The 13,292-nt window shown below is 35.2% G+C and overlaps 1 protein-coding gene across 1 annotated transcript in view; it reads left to right on the top strand.

The window, feature by feature from the left end:
- Spta1 (spectrin alpha, erythrocytic 1) overlaps positions 1-13,292 on the top strand; it is a 72,610-nt gene that overhangs the window by 3,572 nt on the left and 55,746 nt on the right. Inside the window, exons 4-13 of the mRNA XM_063253474.1 lie at positions 2,640-2,765; positions 4,517-4,657; positions 5,512-5,658; positions 6,399-6,532; positions 7,428-7,572; positions 8,745-8,896; positions 9,844-9,979; positions 10,103-10,204; positions 11,730-11,867; positions 12,450-12,560. Coding sequence (XP_063109544.1) covers positions 2,640-2,765; positions 4,517-4,657; positions 5,512-5,658; positions 6,399-6,532; positions 7,428-7,572; positions 8,745-8,896; positions 9,844-9,979; positions 10,103-10,204; positions 11,730-11,867; positions 12,450-12,560 — 1,332 coding nt within the window. The remainder of the gene's footprint in view (positions 1-2,639; positions 2,766-4,516; positions 4,658-5,511; positions 5,659-6,398; positions 6,533-7,427; positions 7,573-8,744; positions 8,897-9,843; positions 9,980-10,102; positions 10,205-11,729; positions 11,868-12,449; positions 12,561-13,292) is intronic.

The raw sequence follows: 13,292 nt of genomic DNA, 5'->3' as shown, positions 1-13,292 counted from the left end.
AATTTGAGGCTTTTATATGTAAATGGAGTCAACTTGAAACCATACTCATAAGTGAAATAAATCAAAATCACATTACAATCAAAATCACATTGTACTGACTCCCTAGTATGAAAAAAAAAAAAAAAACTGAAGGAGTAATAAGATCCAAAATATACAATAGATATCATGGTAATGAAAGGAGAAGCAAGTGCTTGAAAGGAAAGAACTAAGGGAAAAAAGAGAAGGAAGAAAAGAAAAAAAATATACATATATAGTGTAGCTATATGATAGCTAAACTACCAATTTCTATGTTAGTTCATCCAAAAGAATAGTTTGTGCTTTCATTGACTGATGAGTTTTTGTGCCTAAATCTTGTAACCTGAACAACTACTTCTAATATAACAATATGTAATATTTTAATTACTGTTAATTTCCTACCATTTTTCAAAATTCTGTGTCATTTCTATCCTTTTTCTCTTGCTTTTTTAAAATAAAAAAATAAGAAAAATATCTAGCCACACTAATTCATCAACCAATATAAGCACCATTCAACCTTTTCAATGAACTGAAAGAAATTAGTAGTACAATTATGTTTGCATATTTCTAAGATGAATTTTTATTTTCTAAGTTGTTTTTAATAATTTCTTTGACTTCAATCTCCTTGTCTCTTTAAATCATTGAGTACTATAATATTTCCCCTACTGTTGTTTCCCTTTGTCTATTAAGGCTCTTTTTTTATCTAAGCACATCACATCCTTTGACTGTTATTCTACTTATCTATACTCTTTCCTTTTGTGAAAAATTTTCTAAAACATGTGCCCTGAGAAAATTCCCTGAAAATCTATAAAGTAGTGATAACCACTACTCAAGCAATATTTTTTCCATGTTATCCTTTGCTAAAGTATTAGCTATTTCTCACTAAAGTCATGCACTTTCCAAATGTATGTATTGACGCAGTGAATTCAGAACCTCGCTGTGTAAGTGAAGGTTTATTCATTAGTTTTAATTCATGACTACATTGGGAGTTTCTAAAAATAGCAAGAAAATTCTTTTCCATTTTACTGTCAGCAAAATATGATCACCAAACACAGACTACACCAGAAAAAAATTTAGAAATTCATAACAAGAAAAATCTCAAAAGATATTCACTTATGTAAACTATGTACTTTTAAAAATTATTTAGTTTGTGTGTAATGAATCCCCTAGAATAATTAAAACTTTTGAGAAATATTTAAAATATGTTCCATAAATTGAAATCACTTGGGCTGTGTCAGACAGCATCATGGCAGTGTTTGGAGTTAAATCTGGTACATGCTACTCCAATAAACAAAATAATCGAAAACCATGATCTTGAGAATATGACACAGATAGTGACTACAGGTTTACTAATATATCTCCACAAAAGTGTTACTGGTTTGATGTCACTGACTTCTAGTAACTAAAAAAAAAAAAGTTAACTATTATACTTCTGACAAAGAGGTCACGCTAACTTTCATACATCTGTGTTCATATTCTTCTAAAACAATGGGTATCTAGTAAACATGAAGGGAATGAAAGATTAGACTATCTACAAGGGATAATTCTATCTTTAAATAGAATGATTAAGGTTTTATCTTCCACATTTGATTTTCAGAGAATTCTTTCTTTCTAGATAATATCCTATGGTAACTTAATTTAATTTTTAAATTTTTAAAAATTTTAATTTTTAAGTTCTTATTAGTACATATTTGGAGTATAAATTAATTACCCTAATTGTGTAGAGTTGGTACATATAAATAATACATCCTAATTTTTTTTTTTCTTTCCTTTCTCCCTCCATCCTCTGTCTATCCTTTGGTCTCTTCCTTTCAAATGAAGTGAGGCTATTGACAAAACTGTGACTAAAAGTTTAAAGGATCTCTGACATAACACTTGATTTCAATGTTTTGTTATATTAAGAAAGGAATCATGGTTTAAAACAAAGTCATTGATATCTCCAATGCAATCATTCTCCACCTTCTTTAGAGCCACAGATTTTCTTAGGTTTTCCCAAAATGGTAATTCTTGACTCCTGTTAATTTCCATTGAAAGTTCCAAGAAGAAGTTTTGTGGAAACTCAGTCTCTTATGAGAATATGTAGCACAGTTATCATCAGAAGAAAAGGGTATACAGGCTACCGAGTTGATGAATATTGGAGAGGGCGCACCCAGAGCAAGATTAACATAATGGATTGATTTACACAAGACAAGAACAGAGCCTAAAATGCATGTGTACAGAGCCAGTATTATAACTACTGTGTTTGTCATTATTTTCTACTTTGAATAGAACTCAGCTCTTCCTTTTTATGCTTCAGACTTTCATTCCAAAGAAACTAATGACATCTTTAAAAAGTTAGCATGTTATTGAAATAATAGTGGAATTAAAATCCTCAAAGCAATTGGAGACAGGAAAAGACCCTCTCTGTGGCCTTTGTGACTCTTTGCCAACCTATGTTCAGTAATTCTGCCTAGAATGACCACTGCTTCTAGGATAAGGCAATTGTATCTATAGCCATAGATCACTGTTAAATACAAGTTTTGAAGTGTGTAGTTCTGCTTAAAAGTAAGAAGACCACATAGTCCACTTTATATTCCAGAATCAGTGTACTTAATAATTCATGACTTCTGATTTCTAAACTTCAGGGAAAACATCAGAAGCATGAAACATTTGAAGCAGAAGTACAAGCAAAATCCAATGCCCTTGCTGAACTGGAAGAAATCAGGGCAGCCCGATCACATGAAGAACATTTTGCTCATGAAGATACCAAGGTGAATGTATAGTAGAGATCTCAACAAGAAATTCCTATTTGTTCATTGTATTCTGAGAGCTTCCACCGCTTATACCAGATATACCTGGCTTAATAAAGATTCCTGCTTATTATGTTCTCAAGGCATTGAAGGCAGGAGAGACTAGGATGTCGCTGTGTTCAGTGGGGTGGGGAAAGGAATCAGAATGGGGAACATGTCACTGGATGGTAATCCTTTTTTCCTTATGCCAACTGGGATAATCTGGCTCCACCTGCTTTTTATTTCTTACATGAACTGGCTTTTCCAAATGTTTTTCTCTAATTATTATTATTATTTTTTCACTTCATTGTTCAACTGTCTGTCTCTTCAGATATGCTATGTTTTCCCATTTGAGTCTTTTCTGAGTTTCTGTTTTTCCTGTGAAGGCTCTTTCTTTTCACACACTACATCCTGTAACTATTTTTACACCTTTCTGAACTCTCTTTTCCACTTACTTCAAATATTCCTTAAAATCTCTAGTCTTCAAAGAATCTGCTTTGAACAAAAATCTAAAAGTAACTACCATTTCAACAGCATTTATTGCTGTTCCCAATATTAGTATATAAGCCATTTGCTTTCTTAGCTCATGCAGTTCTTTCAAATACATGTAGTTAAATAGTGAATTCATGATCTTTTTGTGGGACTGAACATTTTACTTTACATATTTTTAGGTTGTCAAAAATATTTCTGTCATTTTTTAAAAACTTGGGCTGGTATATTTTTATGTAACATAAAAATTACTTCCCATCCATCAGCAAAATATGTTGCTTGGCTAAGCAACGTAGGCTTTAACCAGAAAATAATTTTTTTAAAAAATCATAAAAAGAAAATCTCCAAATTTATTTGTTTATATGAAATATAAATAGTTTTGTATTATTATGTGTGACGTGTTCGTATAAAATATGAACAATTTTGCATTATTTAGACTTTTATGTAATTAAATCTGTACATCAATTAAAACATTTGGGAAATTTTTAAAACATCTCCCAACCATCATAAAAATTAGAAGCATATTAGACAGAGTCATGACAAAGTTCAGAGAGACATGGGCTCCACATGTTACCTTGAAGAGCAGAGTAGCTGAAAAGCCTGATTCTTGAAGGCACGATACAGTTGGCAACTTTAGTTTTATAAGATATGCAATCAGTCATGTTCTTAGCTAACCTGGCAACCAAAACCCTACATATAGTCTTGAACTACTTACTTCCCAAATATTCCAACTCTTTTGGTACCACAAATTGCTAATAAATCAGTGAAATTTAATTTTTATGCTTTCTTTCTCCATGACTGCTTTTGAATTTTGAACGCTCACTGTCTGACATTCACTCACCTTTCTGTTTCTAAACACTGTTCGTATGCATAGGCTCCTTGGATCCTTCCTTTTATCTATGTTATTGCTGTAGTTAATCTATCCTCTAAAACTTCAAATCATTTTAGCAAAGATCATATTTGGTTCACTATAACAAAATTTGAATCTATATCCAGTGTTTAAATGGTGCATAATTGACGGAAGTAAGAATTTTTAACCCAAGGTTTTTTTTTTTTTTTTCTTTTTCTTTTTTCTTTTTTTGTGGTACTGGGGATTGAATCTGGGAACTTGTACATGCTAGGCAAGTACTCTAACACTGATCTATATCCCCCACCCTAACCAAAGCACTTTTCTGCACAAGTCTCTGAGTCTGTACCTCCTCCATAGCCTCTGTGCCTCAGTATTTCTGCTCTCTTCCCTAAAGACCCATCTGGTAGAACTACGCCGCCTGTGGGACCTACTGCTGGAGCTGACCAAGGAGAAGAGTGACTGGCTCCTGCAGGCCCTGAAGTTCTATCAGTACTTCCTGGAGTGTGATGACATCTTGGAATGGATCGAAGAGAAGGTATAGACAGCATGTGAATAGGCCCTCCCATTCCACTGGCCCAGCAACTCCACAGCAATTTACTACAGACTATTTGCAAAGAAGCCAGAATGTTTCAGGCTTCTTTCTGAACAATGTTCCTTGAAACAAGAGGAATTTTGGTTAAGAATCTAGGATACTGTGGAGTGTAAATGTTAGAGAATAAGTGTAAACCTGTGGATCTGATACGGAGAAGACAAGACTTACACAAAAAAATCTTGCCTTAGAATATCGTCTATGCTCATCTTCCTTACATCTTTCACGATCTTTAACACCTTCTCCCAGCTTTCTGCTCATTTTCAGGGCCTGGCTGAGAATATTTCGAACTCTTTCCCAAATTTCTTGCCTCTCACTGCCTATAGAGAGGTTTATTTATTTATTTATTTATTTATTTTTCTTTTTTAACATCACTGCTAATTCAAGACAAACAAATTTAAACAATGCTGACATTCCATCTCACCCCAGAAGAATTTTTAGTATGGAGAAATCAACCTATAACAAATACTGGCATGGGTGTGGAGAAAAAGCAATCCTTCTTCATTGTTGGTGAGAATACAGATTGTTGCAACCACTGTGGAAATCAGTGTGGAGATTCTTCAAAAAACTAGGACTAGCGGTTCCATTTGATCCAGCTAGAGAGATTTATATGTATTTTTTTTTTTTGGTAAATAGTTTTTTAAAGGGTACTATAATTGCTTATTCATCACTCAAAACATGAAAGATTCCTCAGTTTAACTATATGAGTTATCCCAGATTACAAACTTGGGTTTGTACTGTTGACCTGCTGGAACTCCTTGGTGTTTCTGGTGACTTGGCAAAATTTTCTGTGTTTACAGAAATCTATAGTGACATCTACAGAACTGGGTGAGGCCTGGGAGCGCACAGAATTTTTGCATAAGAAGTTTGAAGAGTTCCAAGAAGAGCTGTCAGCTCGAAAGGGAAGAGTGGATGCAGTGAACAAATATGCCAATGAATGTGCTGAGGTGAGATGGGGGCAGAAGAGTCATTCCAGGGAAAAGGTTCTCTGCCCAACAGCCGATGGGATAGGAGGGAAATGAAACCTTGTGAGAAAACAGAGGAATGTAAATTCCTGAGGCCACATAACCTGGCAAGTTTCTTCTTCTCACTGCAACCATCTTTTGTTAGCCCATGGAAATGAGGTAATAGGGTGTGTGTGTGTGTGTGTGTGTGTGTGTGTGTGTGTGTAGGAATTATATACACTACAAACAATTGTCTGTACCAGGTAACAGACTGATTACTCATGTGCTTTGTGAAAAGAAACAAAGAAAACAAAATAGTGGATAATGTAATGTTTGTTCATCAATCTGGCTAGATATACACATGCAGTATTCTTATACATTATTGTCTTGGGACTTGGGAAGGGAAGGAGACAGATTTACCTCATTTACTTAAGAAAGTGCTTATAAAATCTGGCAAACTGAGCATACACAGAATGAAGGTGGGTAAAAATAATCCTATCATATAAAATAAACCTGTGTTAACAGGCTTGTCCAATGCCATGTACAAAGAGTGCCGTCTGGTAGATTGGTGTTCCTAGGTTTTAATTAAGTGGACCAGGTAAGTTAGGAAACAGGGTTATGGTGAAGGTCTTGTTACAGTGGCCACTTACTACTTCTGACCAAATATGAACAGTGTAAAGTGTGGAAATGATTTTTGGTGTAATTTCTTCTTTACATAAGTTCACTGCTGATATCTTTCGCAGGAGAACCATCCTGATCTGCCCATAATAAAGTCTAAGCAGGATCAGGTAAATGCTGCCTGGGAGGAACTCTGTAATCTGGCTTTACAAAGAAGGGAAACTTTGTCCAGTGCTGCAGACCTCCAGCGGTTCAAAAGGTATAACTGTAACCAGCTTCAGATAATGTCATGTTTACTTGTATTTGTCTCTGTCTTAGTCTTTTACCCTTTTGTGGGACAAAATACCTGACCCTTGCAACTTAAAGTAGAAGTTTATTTAGCTCATGGGTATAATATATGGTCAGCTGATTTTAAGGCAGAAGCAGCATGGCAGAGGGACTTGGTGGTGGACAACTGCCCATGTCATGGCAACAAGGAAGTGCAGAGCATAAGCAAGAGCTGGGAGTGGGGGAGATAAATCCTTGCAAAATTTTTGCAGTGATCTAGCTCTTCTGATTTTACCTCCTAACAGCACATGTGGACACTGGATAGATCCACTGATAAGAATAGCAACCCTGTGAAGCAATCACATTCCAAATGCATGAGACATTTGGGACCATTGTTAATCTAAACTCTAATGACCTATTCTAGTTTGTAATTTACGGCCAATACCTTAAATCAAACTTCATCATGCCTTTGCCTTTGAAATAGCAAGAACATTAAAACTGAGTATTACTCAGTAGCCAATTATAGGAGATTAGATCCCAAAGCAATAAAAAAAATAGCACTGATGTATCAGTGATAGAAACTCTGTAGAAAAGAGAAAAATGAGCAAGAGTTAGAGGAGGAAGATTTGGTGTAAAGGAATTCATAAATAGTTGACTCAAGTAAGGGAACATATCTGAGAGCTCAAACATCAAGGGACCGTGGTCCCTGATATCTCAGCAGAAACAACTTATAAGCAGGAACTTTTAAAGTTACTTTTGCTGGTCTGGAGGAAGGCAGGAAACTTGCTGCCTGGGTGAACTAGGTAGATGCATGCAGTTTGTTCTGTGGTTTTGTTTGTCTTGCAATATTATCATTCATTTTATGGGAGCTTATGTTAATATCTTAGGGATGTTACTGAAGCAATCCAGTGGATCAAAGAGAAAGAGCCTCTTCTCATCTCTGAGGACTATGGCAACGATCTTTTTAGTTCTGAGGCCCTGTTTCACAGTCACAAGGGACTGGAGAGGAACCTTGCAGTCATGGAGGACAAGGTAAGCCACTGAGGAATACCTGGCCTCTGGAGCTCAAAAAATAAAAAGGTATTTAGTCAGTATCTTACTTTGTCCTACCACCACTATCAATAGAGACACAATAAACTCATTTTACAATTAAGGAGAAATTCTGTGATAATTGAATATATTTACTTAATTTAATTCATACTTGATCATAGATACCGGAAAGCTCCTACTTTTATTTAAATTGCTTTCATTGAAATATACATATATGCTTTACATTCTCTTGAGTTTTGTATTATACTCATATGTAAAAATAAAAAAAAAATACCTCCAAGATGACTTTATAATTTCTGGATAGCCACAGTCTTTCTTTTTGCTACTTTTTTCCTATTGAAGCTGAATCCTGTTATTTTATGATTCACTCTGTAGATCAGAAAAAATTACACATTTTCTTCTTCCTTTTATAATAAACTCTGATACACTTATGGTAAAGCTTTCATTAGGCTCTTCTGAATCTGAAAATCCTTAGTCCCTGTTGTTAAAGAATCAGAATTAAGTATAGTAGAACTCAGAGCAAGGCAAAAGGATTACTAAGCATCTTTTTACTTTAAATCTCTATTCATCTTTCAACTTTAGCCACAATTTAAAACAGTTACTGCTGAGTGTGGCAGAAGAGCCAGCGGTAGAAAGATCCAGACTTGCTGTGCTTTAATTACAAGCTGACGCTAGGCGGTTTCTCCAAACTTGTATAGATACTTTATTCAAACTGTAACAGGTCATCATATCTATATTTTGCCACAAGAGCCCAGCTATTGAAGAATTGTGCCTAAAAAAGTCTATCATTACTGCACTTTTAACCTTTGGGGAAGATGTGTGTTTCTAATACCCATTAGGGATACAGAACAATGGTGAGGGACAGAATTAGGTCAAGACCTTACTTCTAATAATAGCTGAATAGGAAGAATATAGTTTCTACTTTAATATATTATTTAATGAATAATATAAAATGAGCAAATAGATATAATTATTGAACACCATGACAAATAAAATGTACTCAATAAACTTTTATTGATATAATGGATTAATAGAGTAATAAAATATGTCAAATGTATTTCTAAATTATTAGTCATATTATTGCTTTTATTTGAACTTTGCCAGGAATCAGAGTGCTTGGGTTTTTTCCATTAAGTTTTTGTTCCCTTCCAAAGGTAAAGGAGCTGTGTTCCAAAGCAGACAAGTTGATGATCTCACATCCTGATGAAAGTCAGATCGAAGAAATGAAAGAAGACTTGATCTCCAGCTGGGAGCACATTCGTGCTTTGGCTACTGCCAGATATGCAAAGCTGCAGGCTGCATATGGGTAGGAAATTTCTCCCTGCTATTATTCTTTCTGCCTCTACAGAGCCTGCACATGCTGTCAAATGCAGAACACACAATGACACACGTGCAAGGGGTAATGTACAGAAAGGAGCTTGACTCTCCTGCTTCATCAGTAGAAGAAAACGAAGTTTTAATTTTCTGAGGGAAAATTTTAAATCAATGTAAGACTCTGCTTCCAAGTTCTGCTCATTCATATCCCCCTGTTTTATCATTTCTAGGATATTATAAAGTATCCTATAAAGTGGGAAAACTTCTGGCACTGGCTAAGGAGCTAAAATATTTTTTAAAGGAGTAATATTAAAATAACTGTAGAATTATCTCCTGACTGTAGGTTAAAAGCTTACAAAATTTGTGATAGCCAAGTATCATTTTAGTTAATTCTGTGACTAGTAGCCAATTCAGCAAAAGATAGTATTTATCTTATTATTACAATTAAAATCAAGTAGCAAACATTTATTTTGTATAGGAAAGCAGTTTTAAAAGTTCTCGTGTTTTATTAATAGATACATAGCGTGAAAATATATAAGAATTGTAATGCTAATTTTTGCTACTCTTTCTACAAGGTGCTTTCTGTTACTTGCATAACATGTATGTATTTGTTGTTTGCATTGTGAATATTTTACTTCTTTCGAATATCTTTTAGTAGACAAGGACTTGTAGGGATTTAACATCCATAAAGAGAAGAGTGTCACACAATGACACATGTGCCTACCCTGGGATGTACACCCTGGTGTAGAAGACTTGTGGCCTACACTGAGAAAACAAATCTGACTGTTTAGTAACAGGGAGTACATAGGGAGAAGGCAAGTGTTCAGATTAATGCATGGAGGACCTCGTATATCTTAGGTCAGCTCCCTTCTAATTCTTTGTTCAAATTCCTTTCGAAGCACATTTTCTCTTCTGTCTTTTGCCTCTACATTTCCACAGGTACTATCGGTTCTTATCAGACTATGATGAGCTCTCAGGCTGGATGAATGAAAAGACAGCTCTGATCAATGCTGATAAGCTGCCAGAGGATGTGGCTGGTGGAGAAGCCCTACTGGACAGGCATCAGCAGCACAAGGTAGTAAACGAAGGCCTTTTCAGGAGGAGAAGAAAGAAGGGTAGGAGCAAGGGGGAGATGTGCCCAGAATGCCAGATTGCTTGCTGTATTTGAAATATTTTTTTTTTTTCCTGTCGGTCATAGCATGAGATTGACTCTTATGAGGACCGATTTCAATCCGCTGATGAGATTGGTCGGGAGCTACTGGAGAGCAAGCATGAAGCTTCTGATGAAATTCAGGAAAAGGTAATCTAATTAAACAGGGCTTGAGATATTTGTGCTAAATATTTAGTATTCATTTAATCATCCTCTTAGAACAGCAAGTGGATGGAAACAATTTAAATCTACCACTGCTGTGAATCCCATTTTCATACTGCTTCTGTTCATATAGGCTTTAGCTAAACTGAGGGATCTAAAACAAGTGCTTGGTCACCTTTGAGCTTTATGTCTCTAACTCTCTGACTTCCACCTAATTTGAAATGCCCATGCCATTTTGCTGTGTATGCTATTCTGATGCGTATCCATGCTTATCTTCAGATGGTAAATTCAATGGACTCTGCCTTATTAAGAATAATCTTTGAGTTTCTCATAGTGTTTAGTACAATGCATGACTCATGCCTGATACCTACCTTTATCTGTTCTTCTTTCCTCCTATAACACTATTAACCTGGTTTATCTTTCTGAGTCTATGTTTCTTAAACTTTAAACTTTGAACTTCTACTAAGTGAGGTAATTCCAAGCTCCTGGATCACAGGAGCCCTACCTTCACCCCTAGACACAGAGAGATTTTGCACTATTCACGGCATTCAGGCACTCTTAGGAATGATAATCACATAGAGATTTTTATCTGTTTTTCATCTCACTAGATTCCAAACACAGCCTTCAACTTAGTGCAATAGGTGAAGTTGCCAAGACCATAATGTTAGCTTCTCAAGTATTCTGTGACAACATTATAATATGGATTTTCTTTTTGTCAAAAAATTCATTTCTGAAAAATTAGCTATTATTATTATTCCAGGATTCTGAGAATTTGCATTGCTTTTTTGATAGCATTAACTGAAACAGTTATAATATGCTTGAATTTCTTGGGCAAAGTCTTGTTCAAATACAGGACTCTTTTGGTGTGTGTAAGAATACTTTTTTTCCCCTCTTTCCTTGATAGTTATTTTTTTTTCATAATAAAGTTCTAACTTCTTAGTCTGACATTTTAAACGCTCCAAGAAATTGACCCTAATGAAATATCTATCCTTTTTAAGACATTTCATTTTTTCCCCTCTGAAATATACTATAAAATCTAACAATTACTTGGTATCCCCAAAATACAAATTTGCTCATGGTAGTATGTTCTCCTACAACCCTGATATTTCTTTCTTTAAATTTCTGTTTAATATGAAACTTTTTGTAGTTTCCTACATTTTTATTCCTGGTTCTTCTCATCCAAATTACTCTGTATCTTCCTTTTCACATATACAAAGTATGCTATGTCTGTTTCATGGATTGCGATTTGCTATACTAAAACTATTTGCTTAGATATCGGAACAATAAAAGAAAAGCATTATTCCTATTTTTTTTTTTTGGTCTTTTTCATTTTTATCGGTACCAGGGATCGAACTCACAACTGCTTGCAAGGCAGGCGCTTATGCCGCTGAGCTAAATCCCCAGCCCCAAGCATTATTCCTATTAATTTTCCTATTCTTCAAAGGCTTTGACTTTATTAAATGCTCAGTAAGAATAGGGTCCAATAAATTAATTAAGTGTCATCTTTCCAAAGATGACAACACTTACCAACAACTGGGCCACCCTGCGGGAACTGTGGAAGGAGCGTCAGCAGCAATACCAGCAGTGCCTGGACTTTCACCTCTTCTGCCGAGACCGTGAGCAAGTGGACAGCTGGATGAGTAGACAGGAGGTAACAGAGGCATCCAGCCAGAGTTTAGAGATCTCTTCTCCCATCCCTCATTTACCTTCCCAACCAGACCTTAGCTAAAGTCTCCAGGAGTTGGGGAACGATTCATTACACAAAGAAGATAACCTGCTCTGTAAGGCTCCTATAATTGTCTCATGGGCAAAAAGGCACTGAGAGATTATCAAAATACATAGCAATAGGATTATATCTCAACTGAATATGAGGCAACTGGATGTTAAATTGGTAAAGAGTAAGAAAGAAAAACAATGTGATGAGTCAGGCAGGATTAATCAGAGATTTCCTGGAGAAGGTGTGTGATTCTCTGGAGGCAGTTTTGAGAACTCAATACTGCTTTCATGCAGATAGATTTAAAATATAGGAGAGAAAATCGTGCTAGAACACTGCCAAGGAGGTGTGAAGATTGTGTTGTTTGAAGTTAATTTCTGTATAGTATCTTAATGTAAGCTAATTCCTCCTTGCCCCACAGCTCTCTTGCCTACAATCTTTAGTTCTTGTCTCGGTGCTATTCTAAAATAAGTGTTTCTTACCAGCAGAGACATCTGGATATCTTTTCATCTTTGACAGGCTTTCCTGGAAAACGAGGACTTGGGGAACTCAGTGGGGGCTGTAGAAGCCTTACTTCAGAAGCATGATGACTTCGAGGATGCCTTTACTGCCCAGGAAGAGAAGATCATAGTAAGAAATAGGATCCAGTGGGTTGGGGCATATGCTTCCTGTTTGTATATATTACTTAATCTTATACATCTGTAAGTAGAATAAATACTATAGCATGAGAAATATCCTTGATAAAGTTCTATCCGTGTTTTTTTGGTGGTAATGTTTCCTTGCAGATTTTAGAATTTCTCTGACTTAATTTTATAGACCTAAATGTTTTGAAAACCAAAACTTAATAAATATTGATCTTTAGAATAAGACATATGGAATAATAAACATAACCATTTTTATCAATACATTTCTTTTTTCTCCAAAGCATCTTAGTAAACTTTTTCAAGGTGGTAAGATATTGCTTCTTTTAAGGAGTTCTAGCATGTGTTTTTTCCAAAATACAAATAAAGTTATAGGCTTTATAATTTATAAATAATTATTAACAAATCTATTTGTTATCTATTTTTGACTTTTCCTTTCTAGTATCATCTTAATATAGTTTTATCTCATAATGTCTAGATATCTAAGTAATATCTATTTTTTCCTTTATGGTATTCATTCCTTTATAATGTCTTCATCTTTGTGTTCTCATTTAATGCTATTAAGATTTGTTTACTGTCTACTTGAGTTATAACTTCCTAGAAAACTGAACAACATATAGGCAGGATTCAAAGAAATTTGAGGAATCCTCCATGTGTCTTTGTCTGCCTCTTAAGATGATGTCAACTTTAAATACACACATGCGTACGTGCGCGCGCGCGC

Source organism: Cavia porcellus, unplaced genomic scaffold, assembly GCF_034190915.1.
Source record: "Cavia porcellus strain 051 isolate PalLab524CR breed Dunkin Hartley unplaced genomic scaffold, mCavPor4.1 scaffold_7, whole genome shotgun sequence".
Classification (NCBI taxonomy): Eukaryota; Metazoa; Chordata; class Mammalia; order Rodentia; family Caviidae; genus Cavia; species Cavia porcellus.
The sequence above is the reverse complement of the archived record's forward strand: the minus strand, read 5'-3'. Positions and strand labels throughout refer to the sequence as shown.